General features: G+C 46.1%; 3 protein-coding genes and 1 long non-coding RNA gene across 7 annotated transcripts; 3 read left to right on the top strand and 1 right to left on the bottom strand.

Moving 5' to 3' along the window:
- Nucleotides 1–5,185: 5,185 nt before the first annotated feature.
- On the top strand, nucleotides 5,186–6,987 carry LOC100836404 (zinc finger MYM-type protein 1). The gene is made up of 3 exons (XM_024457401.1): nucleotides 5,186–6,048; nucleotides 6,133–6,282; nucleotides 6,876–6,987. The coding sequence occupies exons 1-3, from the start codon at nucleotides 5,186–5,188 to the stop codon at nucleotides 6,985–6,987; spliced, it is 1,125 nt and encodes a 374-aa protein (XP_024313169.1).
- Nucleotides 6,988–9,654: 2,667 nt separating this feature from the next.
- LOC106866083 lies at nucleotides 9,655–11,517 on the bottom strand. The gene is made up of 2 exons (XR_001405990.2): nucleotides 11,380–11,517; nucleotides 9,655–10,312 (listed from the first exon to the last, which is right to left on the bottom strand). It is a non-coding gene; the product is annotated as an uncharacterized LOC106866083 (long non-coding RNA).
- Nucleotides 10,525–15,151, top strand: LOC106866081. 4 transcript variants are annotated; one of them, XM_014898629.2, is made up of 4 exons: nucleotides 10,525–10,817; nucleotides 10,971–11,088; nucleotides 11,413–14,519; nucleotides 14,757–15,151. In XM_014898629.2, the coding sequence occupies exons 2-4, from the start codon at nucleotides 11,065–11,067 to the stop codon at nucleotides 14,791–14,793; spliced, it is 3,168 nt and encodes a 1,055-aa protein (XP_014754115.1). In that variant the 5' UTR covers nucleotides 10,525–10,817; nucleotides 10,971–11,064; the 3' UTR covers nucleotides 14,794–15,151. The 4 variants fall into 4 exon arrangements, with proteins under 4 accessions (XP_014754115.1, XP_014754114.1, XP_014754118.1 ...); XM_014898628.2 differs by having other exon boundaries at nucleotides 10,966–11,088; XM_014898632.2 differs by having other exon boundaries at nucleotides 10,526–10,817; nucleotides 10,966–11,088; nucleotides 11,413–14,526; nucleotides 14,648–15,151.
- Nucleotides 15,152–16,857: 1,706 nt separating this feature from the next.
- Nucleotides 16,858–19,924, top strand: LOC100834690 (uncharacterized methyltransferase At2g41040, chloroplastic). Its single transcript, XM_003563265.4, has 7 exons — nucleotides 16,858–17,191; nucleotides 17,493–17,593; nucleotides 17,711–17,933; nucleotides 18,116–18,309; nucleotides 18,617–18,728; nucleotides 19,325–19,441; nucleotides 19,531–19,924. Exons 1-7 carry the CDS (start codon nucleotides 17,006–17,008, stop codon nucleotides 19,666–19,668), a joined length of 1,071 nt encoding a protein of 356 aa, XP_003563313.1. The 5' UTR covers nucleotides 16,858–17,005; the 3' UTR covers nucleotides 19,669–19,924.
- The last annotated feature ends 217 nt before the right edge of the window (nucleotides 19,925–20,141 follow it).

The raw sequence follows: 20,141 nt of genomic DNA, 5'->3' as shown, positions 1-20,141 counted from the left end.
GTTTGGTAACGGCCGGTTCCGTACCCTACGGGTGCGCGGGGATAACTCCTAATCACTGGGAGTAATGCGCGGAGTTGCCTTAACTTCCCAATTTAGGGGGGGAGTTAGGGCAGAAATCACGCGTCCACTGCTCCGTTTGTAACGGCGCCGTACACGGGGCAGCGAACGGACGCGGGCCCGCGACTGAACGGGGCCCACGCGTCGGTTAAGGGCGTAGCCCAGCAACCGACCAGGGGGAGACTCTTCCGGTAACAGGTGATGCCGGCCCAAGCCCGGGGGCTACTGTCGCACCAGTGGCACCCGAGGTACCACCGCTGCGCGACGCGTGGGCCCCATTCCCGAGTTCCCGGGAAGATTTCATCCCGGGCAGTGTTTATGAGCAGCCCAGCAACTTACCAGCCTGGAAGGGGCTAGCGGGGCTTCGGGGAACATTCTCGCTTGGGCACCTCCCGGGAAGCTGCTTCCCGGGGGTGGTTCCCGAGTGCATTGGGCCCGGGTGCTTCCCGGGGTCGACTTGCCGGGACAGGGGGTTCCCGGGCACCTGCCCCCACCTAAGGCGCGAGGGCCAGTGGCCAGATCAACAGCGCCACGCGAGGCCGCGTGGCGGGCGTGGGATGCGCGGTCCCACCAGGGCAAGGAGTAAGGCGCACAGCTCAGTAAACGAGCCGACCGACGGGTCGTTACCCGTCCGATCAAAGGAACAGTGGGTTTTCAATCCTACTCTAGGGTTTTAGACCCCAAGCAGCGGAGGTAGCATCCATGCACGCCACCAGCTCACCGAGGGGAGTTGTATACCTCCCCGGTGGACACTTGTAGCTCATGCACCATGGCACCTGTGGCATCCCCTTGAGTATAAAAGGAGGACCCACGCTAACAGTGAGGGGGTTCAGAAGGTTAGAGTCTGGGTTCCGCGCGAGTTGAGTTAGCTTGGGGCACTAGCAAGGAGTAGTAAGGAAAGCCCGGGAACTTGCCCGGCAACTTGTAAACGCTTATCCACAATCAATATCAGCCCAGACAAGCAGGACGTAGGGTTTTACACCTCCGGGTGGCCCGAACCTGGGTAAAAAGCGTGCGTGTGTTTGTTCTTGGATGAGCGCGCACTTTCTAGTACCTCGCTTCGCCGGCTCCGCCGAGCATCATCGGCCGTGCCGGCGATCGCCGGGGCTCTGCCACGACACCCCTACCGAACCTAAAAGGGGGCCGTGACCGCACACCCCCGGTGTCGGAGCACCGTGTGACGACACACTTGTTAAACATCATGCATATTGCCTGCCTTGTTTCCTCTTCACAAGAAAGACAAATCGTAGATGTGGCTCGGATACATTCACAGTTGATGGATTTTCAAACTGGAAGAAGGTGATGTAACATCCCAAAAATTCAAACCTTTACATGTGCATTGCATCCATGAGCATCCTGACACAATTGCATGTTTGAATTCAAATTTTGAATCACAAAAGACTTTAAGAGATTTTGTTTACATCCCTGTAACCTTTGGATTTTCAAACCAATAGGGTTGATGTATAAAAAGGTTTTAATGCATATATAAGCTATCCCATAATTTTTGGTTAATTATTTGGAGTTGAAAAAAGTATTTTTATTTAAATAGTTATATGGCCCTAAAGCATTTATAGGGCAAATGTATTTTTACATATTTTATTTTGAAGAGAAACTACTCCCAAAAGTTGTATCATGGTAGAACATGATTTTACAAATTTTCTGGAATTTATTTGGACCAATTTGGAGTTCAAACTCAAAAGATATCAAAGAAATGGGAAAAAAAACAGAAAAAGAAAAGGTCTAAAAGAAAAAAAAAGGGTAAACGGACCGGCCCGGCCGAATTGGGCCGAACCGGCCCAACTCTTCACGCGCACCCGCAGCCCAGCCAGCCCAGCGCCCGCGGCCGCGCGCCCGCACCCGCTGACAGGTGGGGCCCACCTGTCAGGCCTTCGTCTTCCCGAAGGAAACCCCGCGCGATCTCCGCCGCCGACCCGCGCCGCGCCGTCGCCGCCGTGACACCCGCGCCCGCCGATTTCGGCCTTCCCAAAGTTGCCCGAGCACGTCCTCTTAAAGCCCCTGCCCTCCTCTCCTTTTCCCCCAACCCAGCTCGCCCGATTCGCCCCCAGGCTGCCCAAATTTTGCGCCGCCGCCGCGCCATTGCTGCCGCCGTCCGCCACCCGCCGTCGCGTCCCCGTCGACCTAGGTGTGGACTCCGACGTCCCCGAGGAGCGCCACCGCCACCAGCGTCTCCGCCTCAACTCGCCGCGCACGCCCATCTCCTCCCCGACCCGAGACCTCGCCGGAAGAGCCCGCCGCCGCGCCCCGCGTCGCCGGAATCCTCGCCGGAAACCTAGCCCGCCGCCGGTAAGCCTCGAGCACCCTCGTCCGTCCGATCTAGATCGATGGCTAGGATTAGATCACTTATAAGACGAACCGGTACGCACTGTGGAGCGTCCGATCTTTATAAGTTAGATCTAACGGCTCGGATTAATCCACTTAAACCGAACCGGTACGCACCAATGAGAACGCGCCACGTGGCCCTAGTTAATAAAATGAAAATCTAATTTTTAATTTCCCGGATTAAATAAATGGCATTTTGCAGATAGGCCCCTGTTATTTCAAATGATCATAACTTTAAATCTGTTTGGCCAAATTTAGTGATCCACACCTTTTTGGAATCCTTAGAAAGTGTAGAATCTTTTGGCACTGTCCAATTTCAAATTTGAATATTTGAATCACATTCAAATTACAGATTAGGGTTTTATGCCATTTAAATCATAACTAATTATTTAGAAGTCCTTTTTGAATGAAACCAGTGCCCAAAATTTTGTTTTAATGTCCTCCGTCCAATGGGGCAGAGAAATAAATATTACGAATTAAATTGTTTTGCAGATGCAAATAAAACCTCATTTTAGGTTTTAAACCCTAGCTTTTGCTTTTTCTTAAAAACCCTAATTACATGTGTTTAATTCTCAAGGCATTGGATCAGCAGATCACCCAAATAAAATAAACCAAACTCATGTCACGTGTTTTGCATCGCATCATGGCATACATACTCTTTTGTCATGTTTGTATTGTGTGTTTATGTGTGTGTATATGTTTGCTGATGGTATAGTATTCTCGGAGAGCGAACCTTGCGATTGTGACGAGTGTTTGAACTCCATCTACTATCAAGGCAAGTTCACTTTGATCATATACCCATTATTTTATTATGCACTAGATTTTTATTAGTTGCGTTGTCAGGATTATTATTGTATCTATGCTAGCTATGATCTGTCCTAGTAGTATAGGATACCTTTGCCATGACTTCACCACCAATTGCCATCGTAGTAGTAAGAGGCTATGCTATGATAATATACGAGGGTGGTATTATTACAAATATGATACTATTGAATTACAATATGATCTTCCTAGTGTATGGCAAAACAAGTAATTCAATGAATCGTCCTGGGTGGGCTGCTTTGAGTTTTCTGATGTCGTGACGTTAGGTCCATTTCTATGGGGCCCGCTGAGTCGTCTCTCCGTGTGATTCGGGAGCGTCCATGGTCGCCTCCCCGTGCGATTCGGGGAGCGCCTGCGTCACAATGTGGGATGCCACCCGGCATAACCAGAGACTGGACTAGTTTCCTGTTTAGTAGCTTCCAGTACAACCACATGGTATTATGGGCTCTGCCAGGATGGATGTAAGAAATATGAACCCGGATCCGAGGTGACATCGGTATGTAGCAATGTAGGTGGGGGCGCGTCCCTCAGGTGGTTTGGGGGAATATGTTCTGAAAATTCCTGTAATCGATGCCGTTGCTACTCCACCTGGAGGACAGCAAGGGATTAACACGTCGATTTCTTGTGGGTAAAGTGTACCACCTCTCGAGAGTGTCAAACTAAGTACTTAGCCGTGTCCCCGGTTACGGACAATTATGAGCAACTAGACATCGGAGCTGTAAGGAAAGTCTCACTCATTCCAATTTCCTAATAAAATGAATGGTTTGAACTGGGTAGGAGCATTGATGTTTCTACTCAATGTGCCTAGGTTAATAGGAGCATGGGTGTTTCTACCCAGTGTTCAATAGAATTCAAAACTATTTGTCTAAAAATGATAGGATTTGAACAATGATGCTTTTATGCAAAATAGCCAAACCCCACTTAGCCAAACTATGCATGTACTTGGTAGGTCCTTTATAACTCTAGTGAGCTTGCCAATACATTCAAATGTATTGAACACGTAGTGGCTGCAATTAATAATGCAGGTGGGTCCGACGATGAGTGAGGCTCGTCGTTTTGTCATGGGTCATGTGCTTACATTCCAACATGCTCTCTCCTCTGGGGGTAGATGAGGCCCTTTTACTCTACTTTTCCGCTGCAGCTTCATGATACATTGTTGTCATGGTTTTGAACATTATTTGTTTATGCTGGCCCAAGAGGTCATGCAAGTTTGTAAGTACAATTTAAGTTCTGGATGATACGATGTAATAAAGTACATTTGACCTTTGTATCTTGGTATTACATCTTGAACTGTGTGTGCTAGTGAGTCGATCCAGGGACTAGCACAAGTAAGCACAGAGATCGAACCCCTGTGAAGGGGGATCGCTTCAGGTGAATGCTGGAAAAAATTGTGCTTTCTTAACTCACATGGGCAAAGATTCAAACTCTGCTCATAACTTTTCGGTTCGATCGTTTCATAGTCTGAAAAATAGTATGACTCATATCGACAAGGCGATTGTACAAGCATCTGCAAAAATGATTGGAAATGCAAGGCAAAGGCTTAAAGTTACAATTGATTCCATCAGGTAAGAAATATATTTTTCATTCTTGTACTGTCCAACATTACAGCTTCATATGTTGTAGTATAAATCTATAACAAGGTACTAATAGCCTGTTCTTTTATGATTTCACTAGGTGGTTAACATTCCAAGCTTGTGCTTTTAAAGGCCATGATGAATCTCCAGGATCCATAAATCAGGGTAATTTTCTTGAACTGATAAAGTTATTGGCTTTGTATAACAAGGAGATGAATGAGGTTGTCCTACAAAATGCTCCACGCAATGCTAAGTACACATCTGGAGAGGTTCAACAAGAAATTCTTCAGTTATTATCTCGTAGAGTGCAGAAAAATATTATAGAAGAAATTGGTACTAGCAAGTTCTGTATAATGGTGGACGAAGCTCGAGATGAATCCAAAAAAGAGCAGATGGCATTGGTCATTCAATTTGTTAACAAGGAAGGGTTTATAAAGGAGCGGTTCCTTGATGTTATTCATGTAAAAGACACGGTTGCATCGACTCTGAAGGATGCAATTTGTGCTGTCCTTGTTGATAATAATCTGAATGTGCAAGATATCAGAGGACAAGGATACGACGGGGCAAGCAACATGAGAGGGGAATGGAATGGACTGAAGGCTCTTATTCTGAACGAGTGCCCTTATGCATATTATGTCCATTGCATGGCTCATCAGTTACAGTTGGCTCTTGTTGCAGCATCAAGAGAAGTGCCTGATGTGCACAATTTTTTTCAGCATGCAAATTTCATCATAAATGTGGTTAGTGCATCGTCTAAACGCAATGATGAGTTACTTGCAAAACAAGCTATTGAGATTGCACGTGAAATTGAATTGGGAGAGCTCGATACAGGCAAAGGGGCAAATCAAATAGGCTCTTTACAGAGACCAGGGGACACTATATGGAGCTCTCACTTCAAGTCAATTCACAGCTTGCGAAAGATGTTTGGTGCTACAATTGCAGTCCTAAGGAGTATAGCAACGGATCGTTCCGTCTCACAATATTCTAGAGGAGATGCTGCAGGAGCCCTAAAGATAATCATCTCTTTTGATTTTGTTTTTATTCTGCACCTCATGGAGAAAATTATGAAGATAACAGATGTCTTGTGTCAAATACTCCAAAAGAAATCTGTGGACATATTGAATGCATTAAATTCTGTCTCAAACACTAAGGCGCTTATTGGTAAGCTAAGGGAAGATGGTTGGGAACCTCTTATGGAGGAGGTTAAATCTTTTTGTCTGAAGCATGAGATTGATATCCCAGATTCGAACAACAAGTATGTCTCTTTAATTCCCCCTGTCTTCTATTGCATTCTATTTATCGTACACTTTCTCATATTTTTATACAATACGACTTGCAGGTATGTTGATGTGACTAAGTCTCGGAACAAGCATGATAACACAACAACACTTCACCACTATAAATTAGATGTGTTCAACGTTGCCATAGATCAACAAGTGGTGGAGCTCAATAATCGATTTGGTGTTCAAAGTACAGAGCTTCTGACACTGTGTGCATCCTTGGATCCAAGACTTGACTCTTTTGACATATCAAATATATGTTCTTTGGTGGAAAAGTTTTATCCGGCTCATTTTTCTACCCAAGAACGAGCTCAACTGGAGTCTCAGCTGCCACATTTCCAATTGGATGTCTGCAACCATCCGGAACTAAAATGCGTGCCTTCACTTGCTGATTTGATAGTTGGTCTAGCTAAAACAGGTAAATCTGATGCATACTCGATGGTTGATAGGTTATTGCGCTTGGTCATAACTCTACCAGTGTCAACCGCAACCACCGAGCGAGCCTTTTCAGCTATGAAACTGATCAAGACGCGTCTTCAAAATAAAATGGGAGATGACTTTCTTCGACACTACATGATCGTCTATATTGGGAAGGAATTAGCTAGAAAAGTCACCTCCGATAAGATCATTGACTTGTTCGATGAGCTTGGTAGTCGTAGAGTTAAATTTAAGCTCATAGAAATTTAGTTTCTTTTGTTCTTGCACACATTTGTTGCTATACTTTCTATCGATATACTACATTGAGACTCTTTATATTGAGACTTTATATATTGGTATTTTTATCTATACTTTGTGTTTTTAGTTTTTCGCCCCCCTCATATTCAAATCCTGGCTCCGCCCCTGGGTACAACAGTCATAATAGGGAGAGGTACAAGGGTAGAAAAAGGAACAAAGAGTACATAAACATGATGTAAAGAAAATCGGTTGGTACGAAACAGGAAGAATGAAGTACATGATCCGATAACCTACGTGAGAGTACTTGTACTAAATTAGGGGTACATCACACACAGAACGTAGAAGAAATAAGAGATGACAGGTACCTTGGAAAGACTCATCGTTTAGTTTGGAAAAAGAAACACCTGAGTGCAGAATCTTGAAATCCTGTAACATGAAACGAGAAGTGTGAGTGGTACGTACTGTGGAACAAATATTTTGAGCAAATCGAAAAAGGACTGTAAGGTGCGGATACTACAAATCGAAGTACCTGCTGAATCTACATCGTCCAGGAAGTAAGGAGACTGTAGAACCCTAGAACGAGACACAACAAAATCGAAAGACTGACTAAAAATGAACTAAAAGAAAACAAAGAGCACAGCAAGAAAGTAGAAAAGAACTAAAATGGTCTCCTCAGAAAGAAAATGGTCGTGCAAAAAAAGCTCGGAGGAAGCACAACAATGGCAGAAGCATTTTGCAGAATGGAGGAAGAAAGAGTCCGACAGATAGATGCGAGATGGAGGTGGATGAAGTGAGGAAGAACAGCGCAAGTGAAGCAAGAAGAAATAAATATCTGAACCCACTACCGCCTGACAGGACTGTGGGCCTCTTGACATGACCAGACTTGGCTATGCAGTGGCTTTGCAGGGGCTGCAGGGCTACGAAATTTGTCAAATCAACGAGGGATCCATCTAAACAGAGCGAATTATGGCGACCATTCGATCATGATCCGTCGGTAAGCATCGTGGGGGTACATAGTTGGGGTGGCACCGTGATGTTTTGCATGAAGCATTGTCATGCCAGAGAACATTAAGTAGAGCCAATGGATTACAGCAAATTCCGGAACCTTCGTAATGCAACAGTAACTTACACACTAGCTGTTTATACCTGCTACATAGTTGACAGCAATAACAAAACTAAATCATTAAAACTCCTGGAACATCTTGTATCTTGTATGATTTGTCAGATATGAACACTATAGTCCAAGATATATTGACATTATACTGGTACAGACATCTGTACATCACAATGACTGAAGTTGCCCTACAAAGGATCACCCCAGGTGTGCAAAAATCAGTGAACAAGTTTCAAATGCCCACAACGCCGACCGCCACTTACACCGCTGACACTGCAACTCCGAATTGAAGCCTCCGTCTTAAGCACAGAGTCATATACTTCCTTGTCAGTCACCCATACGTACAGAAAAACATTTTGAAGTACAGATTTTTGTTGAAAAGTTTAGAGTAGAGCTGCTACTATCCCATTTAATATCCAAAGAACTATGTATCACAATCCTTCCGGTAGGCATGGCAGGCATGCAGTATTTTACAGAGAGCCTGAACCTGTGAAGGCTTTGCTGAGTACAGAGGTTCTGAAGAGGATAACCTGTAGACAAATGAACAAAAGACTCTTATTGCAACTCACTAAGATAAAATTAAGATATTTTTTTTATAAATTCAACAGTCATGGTCATATCAGAAGAAACATTCAAGTTGCATCTTGCAACTAAGATACATCTGTTTCTTATATAAAAAAACTGGTAAAGATCAAGTTGCAGCACTGCTCACTAAAATGTGCACTTCCAGTCAAAAGTTTTTGCTTCTTTTCAGAATTTTTGTTAACTAATATTTCTGCACTGTATAGTTACTAAACTTAATGGTTTTACTCTCCTTTCATTACGTGTTGTATGTGGTCACTAAGGTGTGATTAATCATGAGGTTACCTTATCGACTTGTATAAGATCTTTGAGGGACAAAGCACAAACAATGATAGTGTACTAGGTATCTAGCATGATCTGTAGTCATTCTTATTACAGTCTGACCTGAAGTAGGTTTTTCTACCCGTCACTACACTTGCTCGATCGGCTAATGATTACACAATTGCATATAGTAATTAGCAATCACATACTCTACTTGGAACGTTGGTACATTTAGGCACGTCGGTCGTCGAGAACTCGAGATCAGTATAACTGTCGATCAACTCAGCTAATCATGCCTGAACGTCGGTACATTTAGTTAGGCGCCAGGTCCTACGATCGATCGAGTTTTCATTCAATGCTCCGTCTGTTGCAAAAGCAAGAACGAACGTACGTACAACAAATAGATTATATACAGTATATACGATCTTATATGAATATAAACTGAATCCAAGTAGAAACATAAGGCATAGACAACAAAGCATACGCGTACGTACCTCTGGCCAGAAACAGCAAAAGCGATCGAGCTCGCTTGGCCAGCTCTAGAGTCTGTAGCCGATCGGGCGCCGGCCACCACCTCCGCGCAAGCGCCAAACTGACGCCTTGAGCGCGGGCGGGACCGCCGTATCCGGCCGGGGAGGCAGGCGGCAGCACGGATCCAGCCGGGGGGGAGGCGGGCGACGACGGCGCGAGGGGAGCGCACGGCGGAGGCGGCGCGAGGGGAGCAGGTGGGTGGCGGCGCGCGGGGCGGAGGGGAGGAGGAGGCGGCGGCGCGAGCTGGGAGGCGGTTCGCAGGGGACGCATAGTTGGAGGGGTCGAGCTGGACGGTCGGGGAAGGAGGCTCTCGTCCGCAGGTTGGAAATATGAGGATCATCGCTTAGAAATAATTCCAATAATCAACGGCCAGAAATAATCCCCGCAGGAGTACTGAGAAGTACTGAAAAGTACTGGCCACCGTAAAAGAGCTCTTTGATAAAATAAGAACAAGCTTCCAGAACAACAAAAAGCATCAGCAGTCTTGTTAATTTAAGAGGCTACAGACCCAAGACATTTGTTTCCTCCTATTCGATGACTCCCTGTAGACTTATAAAGGAGCATCATAGCCATATCTGTTTGAGCTGCTAACAATCTGCATCACAGAGAGGTGTGAACCTGACTTTTACTATTTGCTGGGCTTCACCTTATTCCTCGACGATTTTCTTGTAACCTGACCTGGTATCTTGCCCGCCCTGGCAGTAGGTTTGTCCAAACCATGCTCATCGTTGCTATTGCTCCCAGTTTTATTTGGTTCCATAGCCCTGAATGTTGTAATTAACTCTCTTTCTTGGCTTCAAATCATCATCTTCCCATGTTCTCCATCTGCCACTACTTCGCTGCATCACCGTCTATGCTGACTTGTCCTGTTGGTTAGCCGTCACCATCTATGTTGATCAAGCTAATCTATTTTTCAAACATATACATGCACTTTTTAAATTCTCCAAAGAGTTCATTCCAATTTAGAATATTTAACTTTTTGCCGGTTCCTATGTCATGCACTCATGCTCCAAGAGTTGATTGAAGAAAAGCTAGTGCCGATGTGAGCTCTTGCACGTACATGAATATAGTGTTCCCTAAAACACAGAGATACGGAAATAATTATCAGAGCTAAGTTAATTTGTTTTAGATATCAAGGGAATAGTAGTCATACACACAAAGTAGGTCAACTAACTGAGTGACAGACCACAGAGTAACATTCCATATTTGGCTTTACTTTTACATCTTTGTGATTTTTAAACTCAGCAAGCAAAGAATCTGATGATGAACGTGATGCGTACCTTGGACAATGAATCGTTTCACAACTTTTTGTAAAGAGAAAAGGCAAAGACAAGAGTGAAGCAAACGCATGCAAGGAATGCTGCTAATGTGTTATGTGTATGTGTGCTTGGCCGTTTCCCATGCAGTACTAGCTAAGCTAAGCCCTTTTTTCAAAAGAAAAGCGGATTCCCCTGGCCTTAATTTGCATAGCTAAGCTAAGCTAAGCATATATACTTCCTTACTGCGCGAGGCATACGTCTGCATGCAACTTTCAGTTTCCTCGTTGTATCTAGGCTTGTGCAAGTGCAGCAATTAATCCAGGTAACTATATACTACCAATCCTTCTGTATATGTATCTGCACATTAAACCAATTGCTTCTCCAAAATGTATACAAGTAGTCTTTCTTCAAAAAAGCATCATGTTGTAATTAACTTGTCCAAATTCTTGCATTGATCGTATACATGTTAGGGAAGAAGGAAATTAGATCCGGAGATTGCTCCAGATTGACCCATGGGTTAGAGATTCCAACTGGAGTTTGCTGGTATTTGAAGGATTGATTTGATCGTCATGTCTGAAGACTCTGAACCGGAGGTAATCCATCGGGCATGCACCTCTCCATCAGTTCAGTTACTGCGTTTAATAAAGTTGTGGCTGAGTGCATCAGTCGATGCAGAGGCCGGGGGTTCTCTCCTTTTCGAAAAAACAAACCAGTTCAGTGACTAATGCCGCAGTCCGCCGATCTGTGACATAGTTTCTTTTTCTTATTAGACACACACAATTATCATTGATTCCCTATTTATCTGTGTCAGTAATTTATGTCCTAATATTTTTTAGGGATGCACCTCAATGAGAATCTAAAGAAACAAAGCTAAAGTGACAAACCTCATTTGGTGTTATTATTGTTGAACACTGCAGGAGACCGAGATCCAGTTCGAAGCAAGAAACGTCGATGATTCCGCGGGAGAGATAATTGGTGTTTTGGAGGATACAAGCAAAGGAAATGTGATCTGCTTCTATGGCTGGAATGGATTGGGGGCATCGGCAGCTCTCAAAGTAGTAGCCCAACGCCTGAAATCATCAAAATCAAAGTTTGACAAGGTTGTCCATTTGGATTGCTCAGTGTGGAAAAGCAGGAGGGAGCTGCAAAAGTCAGTCGCCAAGGAGCTAGAGCTTCCCCAATCTGTGATGGACATCTTCAACTGGCACGACCAAGAAGATGATTTCAACGGGGTAGACGAAGGCGCTAGAGGGGTGATATCTGATGTCACGGCGAAGATCTTCCTAGAGCTTGTCAATAGTAGATTTGTGGTGATATTTCACAATGGGAGTGGAGAATACATTGACCTGTATGAGTGTGGTGTCCCCATAACAAGATTTTTGGGTAACAAAGTGCTGTGGACGTGGCGCGGGAGGTTTCGGCTCCGTCTCAAACTAAAGGACGGGGAAAGGAAAAAGATGGGCATGCTGACTGATGTTGTTATCTCAGCTTCTCATGGAGGCCTCAGTCATGAAGAATTTTGGGATCTATTGCGTGAAGAGTCCAAGGAGGTTGTCACTTACATGTGTATTCCTGAGCTTGAGCCTAATATGAACCATGTGATAGTGATGGAGTGCTTCCTATATGCCTGGGCACTGGGACGTGCCAACAGCGGCATCAACTGGGAGACCCATGCTTCAAATTATTGGGTATGCGATGGAATCATACCAGGGCAAGGTGACACATCAGCCTGGGAGATTGGCGATGCTCTAAGGAGGAGCATACGCTTGCATTGGCTTCTACAAGAGATTACTGCTGGGCAACAAATTGATGCTGCCAGTCTTCATTGCCTGCGGTGGAGGCCTAATAAGAGGTGGGTTTCTGCCACGCACCAAGTCCTAGAACTACAACAGGCCCTAGCTCCTGAGGTGACATCCTTCCTCCTCCTCTCAGATAAAACTGATAGCATGGCAGCATTACCAGCTAGCATCTTCCAACATTCAGAAAGTAGCAGGCTGCGTGTGTTACATCTCTCTCGTTGCACCTTCAGTTTTGCATCTCCTCCCTTCCTCTGTTGTGACCAACTAAGATTGCTCCATCTGGACCATTGCACAAATGTAACAGTAGTCGATGAGAATCCAAGTCACATTGAAAATATATTATGTTTCCAAAAGCTATGGGTGCTGGATCTGAGGTTTACAGAATGGTACTGGCTGCTATCAGAAAAGATGAAGGGTTTAATGGCAGACCTCAGGGAGCTGAATGTGGAAGGAGTCAGGCATGAGAGCATAAGTGATTTGTTCCATGATAGACCTCGCCTTGTCATGCTCCGAGTAACAGCTAACCGGGACCATGGTGACGACGACCAAGAGAAAAATAATCAAATGCCATTCCCCAATATGTCCAGTGCAAACAGCCTTAGCCTTAAGACAATCATCCTTGACGGCTGTGTCAGATTGGAGCAAATTGTCCCTGGCATCATGCCTCCGTCGCTCGAGTCATTTTGCTTCTTCAACAATGCTGCAACTACCACAAAGATATCTAGCATCTCTTTCCAGGGTTGTTCTCAGTTGAAGAGTATACTACTCGGAGGATTATTTGGAGGCCTCAAGGAGCTAAACCTCTCGGGAACATCAGTGAAAAGCCTCGACCTCAGAGAAGTGGAAACTCCAAACCTCAAGCGTCTCATCCTGCTAGGCTGCAAGATGCTCTGTGCAATATTATGGCCACCAGAAAACAAAAGGTCATATGTTTTGAAGGTTGTGCACATCAACACCATCCGATCTGCATCACCTAGCCAACCTAATTGGGAAGAGAGTACCAACGAGGTTAGTGCTTCTACAAGGTTGTCATCTATTCATACCGTTGCTACTACACAGCCAGGCATCGGTGGAGCTGCATCTTTTCACTTCTGGTACATCTCTGTAAGGGATGCAAGGCTTCTTAGATCACTTATGCCCGCAAGAGAATATATCGATTCTGTGTATGGATATATCGAAATGGATTCATCTCCGACATGTAGTGTTGCTGTTGGTGCCAGCTTAGTTGCTCAAAGAATCGGTAGCCTGGAAAAGCCTTATAAATATTTAGATGCAAGAGATGCCATCATTCTAGCTCACCTCCATGATGGTGCTGTTAATGAAGGTGCAATCAGTTGGATATGGGCTTGCCCAACTAGTCCTACTCCACCAGGTCAAGACTGGTATGTTCACATACAAGATGAGGTGGAGATGAAGAGAGGATTACTACAGGAACAAGGGAGCAGCATTGAAGGAACTAGTACTGGTGGTGCTCTACTCCCAAGTTTCATATGCCGTAAGGCATGGTCGCTTCATGTGCATGATAACTCGTCCATCGCTTGCATCCCATCCCCAAGAGGTTCGAGGTGGAACTGCCTTAGATTGTGCCAAGTCGAGAGGTGCCCCAAGCTACGCACTGTCTTTGCTACTCACCGAAAAAGTTTTAGTGAAACCATATTTTGGTTCTTGGCCACTTTTTGGGCATCCCAGCTTCCAATGGCGTGTTACATCTGGAACTGGAGTGCAACATCCCAACCTGGCAGAGGATCCTTTGAACACCTAGTATTCTTGCACCTAGACTATTGTCCCAGGCTCATACATGTGCTACCCCTCTCCAAGTATATGGCCACTTTGCCGCACCTGGAGACAGTTGAGATTGTGTGTTGCGGTGATCTGAGGGAGGTCTTCCCTTTGGAACCTGAGTGCCATGGGAATCAAACAATTATAGAATTTTCCAGCCTAAGGCGCATCCACCTGTATGAGCTTCCCACACTGAAACACATTTGTGGGAGCAGGATGTCAGCACCAAAGCTTGAGACCGTCAAGATCAGGGGCTGCTGGAGCCTCAAGTTCCTGCCGGCCGTCCGCAGCAGCACCACCAACCGGCCCAAGGTGGACTGCGAGAAGGACTGGTGGGACAATCTGGAGTGGGGCGGCTTGGCGGCGAATCACCACCCTTCACTCTACGAGCTGACCCACTCGATGTACTACAAGAAGGCCCAGTTGCCGAGAGGCCCTCTACTCAGGTGAGAGGTATATATGTGCATCTGTCCGTCCTTTCCTCACAACCAAATATACTAGCCAACTTGATTTTATTGTTCTATATGTAAAATATAAAATCATCTCATTGACGATTTGTTGTGCTGCACCGTAGGTAATAAATCCCTTTCATGAGTTGATGCCTACGTGAGAGTCGATCCGATGGTGCTTCCTTAAAAGCTGATGTCTTCTCTGTTGTGTATGATTGTGCGTTGCTTTCCCAGCTTCATGCTGCCATGGTGTTGCTATGCAAGTGCATAGACTGCATCGTCATGGTGTGGTGGCGTGCCTTTCAGTTTGGTTTGATTTGGTTTTCTCGGTCAGCTTTGCTCGATCGATCAAGATATGCATTGAAGTATCTATCATCTGGTTGGATGTATGACGATTGAACAAGCTTTGGGCAAGAGAGAAATAAATAAGGGAGGGCACTCTGCTTGTTCCGCATAAGCACCCTGCTTTGGTCATGCTGCTGCTATGCGCTCCCCAGTGTGTGTTGTGGTGTGTGATTTCTCAACTATGGACTGATTGTTGTAATATTATTTATCTATTACTCCGACTTATATATAAATGACAATGAAGATTTATGTGTCATATATAAATTCATTGTAGCTTTATGTTTTTTTCTCTCCACTCATTATATAACCTCTTGTAAATTTGGATCTTATTAGTTCAGATTGTATGCTTGTTCAAATATGTCTAGAATTGCCGTATCTTTAGGCAATAGCTGCATCAAAACGGCGCGATCTATTCATGTTATTAGGAATACCAAATTAGATCGTGTTGCTATCTCTTTCTCTCTCTCTCTAAATCTCACGAACACAATGTTGAGAATGGGTATTGTGACCCTCCGTGTTTGCAATGGTTTGCTAATTTCCTTCGGATGTAGATATTGGGAGGCTTGGAATTGAATTGGGTTTGAGTACCAATTCTCCTAGGAAACCAAATTGGGACTGAACTGAATTCCGCTGTTTGGTTGCGCGTTGAATTGGCTCATGGAGGAATCAGAGTGAGATACCAATTCTAATTCCTATTTGGATGGCCAAAGTTGGAATTGTATATTTATATAAAAGTATGAAGCTTATACTGTGCTGTACATGTATCGTAACAAAATTTTCAGAACATGCGAACGTACCTCCATGTTTATTTATAGAAAGAGAGAATGCTTGCAGAACTGAACCAACAGTGATTAAAAACCACAAAGAAGAGGATTAGGTTTTAGTACCAAACAGAGAAGAAGAAAAAGCTGTTGCTGCTGTGTACAGGGAGGGGAGAGGTGCAGAGGCGGGGAGATCGACAGCGGCTGCAGGTTGAGATGGCCGGTGGAAAGGGAGGAAATGGCATCGGCTGCAGGTGGGGTTGGGTGGCTCACGTCGGATCTGGAGAGAATACGAGAGAGGGAGGAGGAGAGGTCGAGGGAGTACCGCGCCCGGTCGCTCGATTAGAATCGGTAAGTGAGGTCGTCGGATACTGGGGGAAGCAGGACGTACCGCCGGTGTACGGGGTCGCACACCGCGAGCTCCCGGACGACCGGCGGCGGCTGCCTTTCGCCCACTTCCGGGGCCCTGCGGAGGAGCACACGGCCGTCGCGGGCGTCCATGGCGGTCCAGCGGCAGTGCGAAGGGAGGAAAGAGAAGGAGAAGTCGGCGGCGAGGTCGAGCGCTTTGGCGGCGGGCGCGGAGGGGTGAGGCGGGAGCGCCGGGTGGAACCCGAAGAGGTTGATGAAGCCGAGAAATGGCGGAGCGTGGAGGCGGCGGAAGCGGCGGAGGAAGGCGCCGCCATCGGCGGTGACGAGGCTGCGGAAGGAGACGCAGGCCGCGGTGGCGCGGGCTAGGTCCACGGCGGTTGGTAGCCGGAGGAAGATCTCCGCCAGGAGGTGATCGGGGATCTCCGCCAGACGCGAGTCGCCGGGAACAATTTCCGACAGCCGGCCGACGGGAATCCTCGACGAGACTGGGAAGGGGAGGAGAGGCGACGGAGGAGTTGGTAGGTTCTAGGGTTTAGGGGAACGGAAGAGCTCGCCGCCGGCTGCGTGCGGGTGGTGCGGCCGGTGCTGGGAACAGTGAGTGAGTTTTTTTGTTTCCTTTTCCTTTGTGTATTTTGCTGCCGAAACGGGCCTCGCTGGGCTGGAAATAATTTTAACGGGCCACTGTCAGGCTGGGCCGGGCCGTCCGCCGTGCGCAGTTAAATTGAGTTTTTTTTTCTTTGCTAAATTATGAAGAAATTCAAATTTGGCCCAAGGTGTTCTTCTTAATTTCTTCTTTTTTCAATCTTTCAGATCTTTCCGGCTCCAAAAGCACAGAGAAGAAATGAAAGGGCAAACAAAGACAAGGCCCTTTGCGAGCGGGCTGGGCTCGCGCCACGCCGAGCCACCACCGCCACAAGCAGCCGTCGCCATAGGAAGAGCACGTCGTCCCGTCCTCGCTTTCTTCTTCTGCCGACTGCCTCGCGCGGGTCCTCCAATCCGCGCGCGCCCATGGACCTCGCGGTGAGAGCGTCTGCCGCCGCGGCTTCCTCCTGCTCCCCCTACCCCACCTCGCTCCAGCACCAGCAGCCCCCCCGCGCGCGCGCCACTCACCACCTCCGCCGCCGGCGCCCCGGCCTCACACTGCCAGCTCGCCGGGTCGTCGCCGCCGCCGCCGCGTCCATCGCCGTGGACCCGGTAAGTACGCACTAACGTTTCTAGCCCAGGATGATCCTTTGCCTGCCAGGTGCTCGGCGTTATGGCTAGGCAGGCGGCCGGTACTCGGCCCCTCGGGTCTCGGGCAGGAACCGGGGCCAGTAGAGAGCTCTTAACCCACTGATTAAATCTGCAGAAGAGCCTTTTTTTTCATGCTAGCCCATACGAGTTCTGGCCGGCCCTCCAGTGCTGGCTTGCGAGTCTAGTTTCGGGCAATGGTAGATATGTTCCCTGATGTGTGAAACCGAGACTCAATTTTCGGCGGTGCAAACTCTTCATGCAGGAAACCAACGCCGAGCGGAATGACATCTCAGAAGCTGAGGTGTTCGCGTGCCCTGTTTGCTATGAACCGTTGATCAGGAAAGGCCCTCCAGGCATAAACCTGTATGTGCAACACAACTCCATTCATCACTTCCATTTCTCTGAACTCTGCTTCACGTGTTTCGGATGGAGTGGAACTCAACTCATGATGTTTGTTTTTGGCCTTTACGCGAGTCCCAGGCCAGCAATTTATAGGTCTGGATTCAAGTGTTCGAAATGCAAGAAGTCGTTCACCAGCAAAGACATCTTCTTGGACCTCACTGTCACCTCGGGAACAAAAGAGTACAGCGAGCTGAAGCCTGCTAGAACCGAGCTGTTCAGGAGCCCGCTCGTCTCGTTCCTTTACGAGAGAGGGTGGCGCCAAAACTTCAACCGGAGTGGCTTCCCTGGTCTTGATGAAGAGGTACTTTCTAGGCAACCTTATTCTTTGATTCCATAGCATTAAGCCGTTACTGCACACTGACTTTTTACATGCTTAGCTTATAATTTCATACATGTGGCGCAGGCAAGTTTTTGATGCCACAATGAAGAAATATCACCAATTTTCATGTATATTCTTCTTATGTGTTGTTGTGGCTTTGCCAGTTCCAAATGGCTCAAGATTATTTTCAACCGGTAGCTGGCGGTATACTCATCGATGTCAGCTGCGGCAGTGGCCTGTTTACAAGGAAGTTTGCAAAGTCTGGGGCATACTCAGCTGTGGTTGCTTTGGACTTCTCTGAGAATATGCTCCGCCAATGCTATGAATACATCAAGCAAGATGATACCCCCCTAAACACGTGAGATTTTCACTCGTTTTTATTGTGAGCTTTCCCTGTGAGACTTGAAAAATATCTTGCAAACATCCAACTGTAACAAACCACCAATTAGACAATCGGGCCAATTGAGTGGAAGCCATTGGTTTATTTTATTTATACAAAGAAAGACTATGATCTATGTGCTCAACATCTAACTGAACAACATTTGATAATGTACTCTATCATTTCCATATGGTACTGCTGCAGCATTTGATCATGAACATTCATCAATATTATTCCCAAACCTTGTTCAGGCAAATAATTAAGTTTTCTTCTTTTGGTTCTGCAGGAACCTTGCACTCGTAAGGGCTGATATTTCGAGGCTCCCTTTTGCTTCATGTTCAATTGATGCCATTCACGCTGGAGCTGCTATCCACTGTTGGCCATCCCCTTCAAATGCGGTATAGTATCTGTCTCATTTGCACTTTTGATTCAACCGACTTATGGTATTGTAGGTTCATAACTTCATATAGAAAAACTGATGTCTTCATAGTTATGATATTCATCAAGCCCACTGAATAATCAGCCAAGTCTTCATAGTCTAAATGGTCATTGCATGAAAAATAATGCCCAGTATTAAACCATGCTAGTTTAGTGCTCACTTAGTATGCTTTGGACAGCTTTTGGTCAGATTGTGCTGAATATCTCAGTTTCAATATAGTACTTGGATATGGGGCATTACGTGATGACCTGTTCATCGGAAAAATACTTTAGTTATTTAACATTTTATTATTATTTATTGAATAGTTATAGCATCATTTTCTAAGACTTCTCGTATCAGCTGTTTGAATTTGACATTTTTATTAGCATTTGACACTGGTATATGATGAGGATCTACTCCCTTCTGAAGGATCACCGACATAAATTTTTTTGTTATGCTTTGGGCAACTTGACAAACCAATCCTGTACATTACAGCCTACTGCCAATCCGCAGTTGATCCATTTTTTGTATATGAACTCATCATCTTGGCATCTCCTGCCGCTGTGAAAAAAACAGGTAGCTGAGATCAGCCGTGTGCTGAGGCCAGGCGGCGTCTTTGTGGCAACAACCTTCTTATCCACCCCCACGAACAGCGGCCCCTTCTCCGTTGGACCATTAAGGCCACTAAGACAGGTAAATCGGCCGGATCATTTACTGCTATCCATTTTCTGCTTAGCCAAGTTTTATCTAGCTTGATGCGCCTTCTCTGCTTTCTGCCGCAGATTGTTGGACCAGTGAACAGCAGCTACAATTTCTTCACTGAAGCAGAGCTGGAAGACCTGTGCAAATCCTGTGGCCTGGTTAACTACAGCAGCAAGGTGCAGAGGTCGTTCATCATGTTCTCTGGGCAAAAGCCTTAGCCAGGAATTCCATCCAAACATTGTATAGCCACAGTTTACTACTCCGTACCCCATGAGATATGGAAGGCCGGAACCCGGAAGTTGTAGATGCAGAGGCCGGAAGAAACTCTTTGCACATATTAATTCGGTTGCACCGTATATATGTCAGGTATCAGTTGATGCATGCGATGCGAAAGCAAGGAGATGCGCAAAATACCTTGAAAAGTTGAAATCAAAGTCCCTCGTTAATTGTCAGTGGGCACTATATACTGGAGTATATGGATAAGCACTCCATTAAGCAACCGTTGAACTATAGCTATTTACAAACCTGGCTGCACGTGGAATTAATGAGATCCGAACTAACGGCGAGCATCGAGCTCACACTCTTTCTTCTTCGGGAAAAAGAGAATCAGCTTCTTTATCGCCTCGTAAACCTCCGGAAAGTTCCCTAGTCAACACGCCAGTCCGGCGTCGAGATCTTCCTAACTGAGCTA

The sequence above is a fragment of the Brachypodium distachyon genome, chromosome 1 (genome assembly GCF_000005505.3).
Source record: "Brachypodium distachyon strain Bd21 chromosome 1, Brachypodium_distachyon_v3.0, whole genome shotgun sequence".
In the NCBI taxonomy this organism is placed as follows: Eukaryota; Viridiplantae; Streptophyta; class Magnoliopsida; order Poales; family Poaceae; genus Brachypodium; species Brachypodium distachyon.
This window is presented reverse-complemented; position numbering and strand designations above follow the sequence as displayed.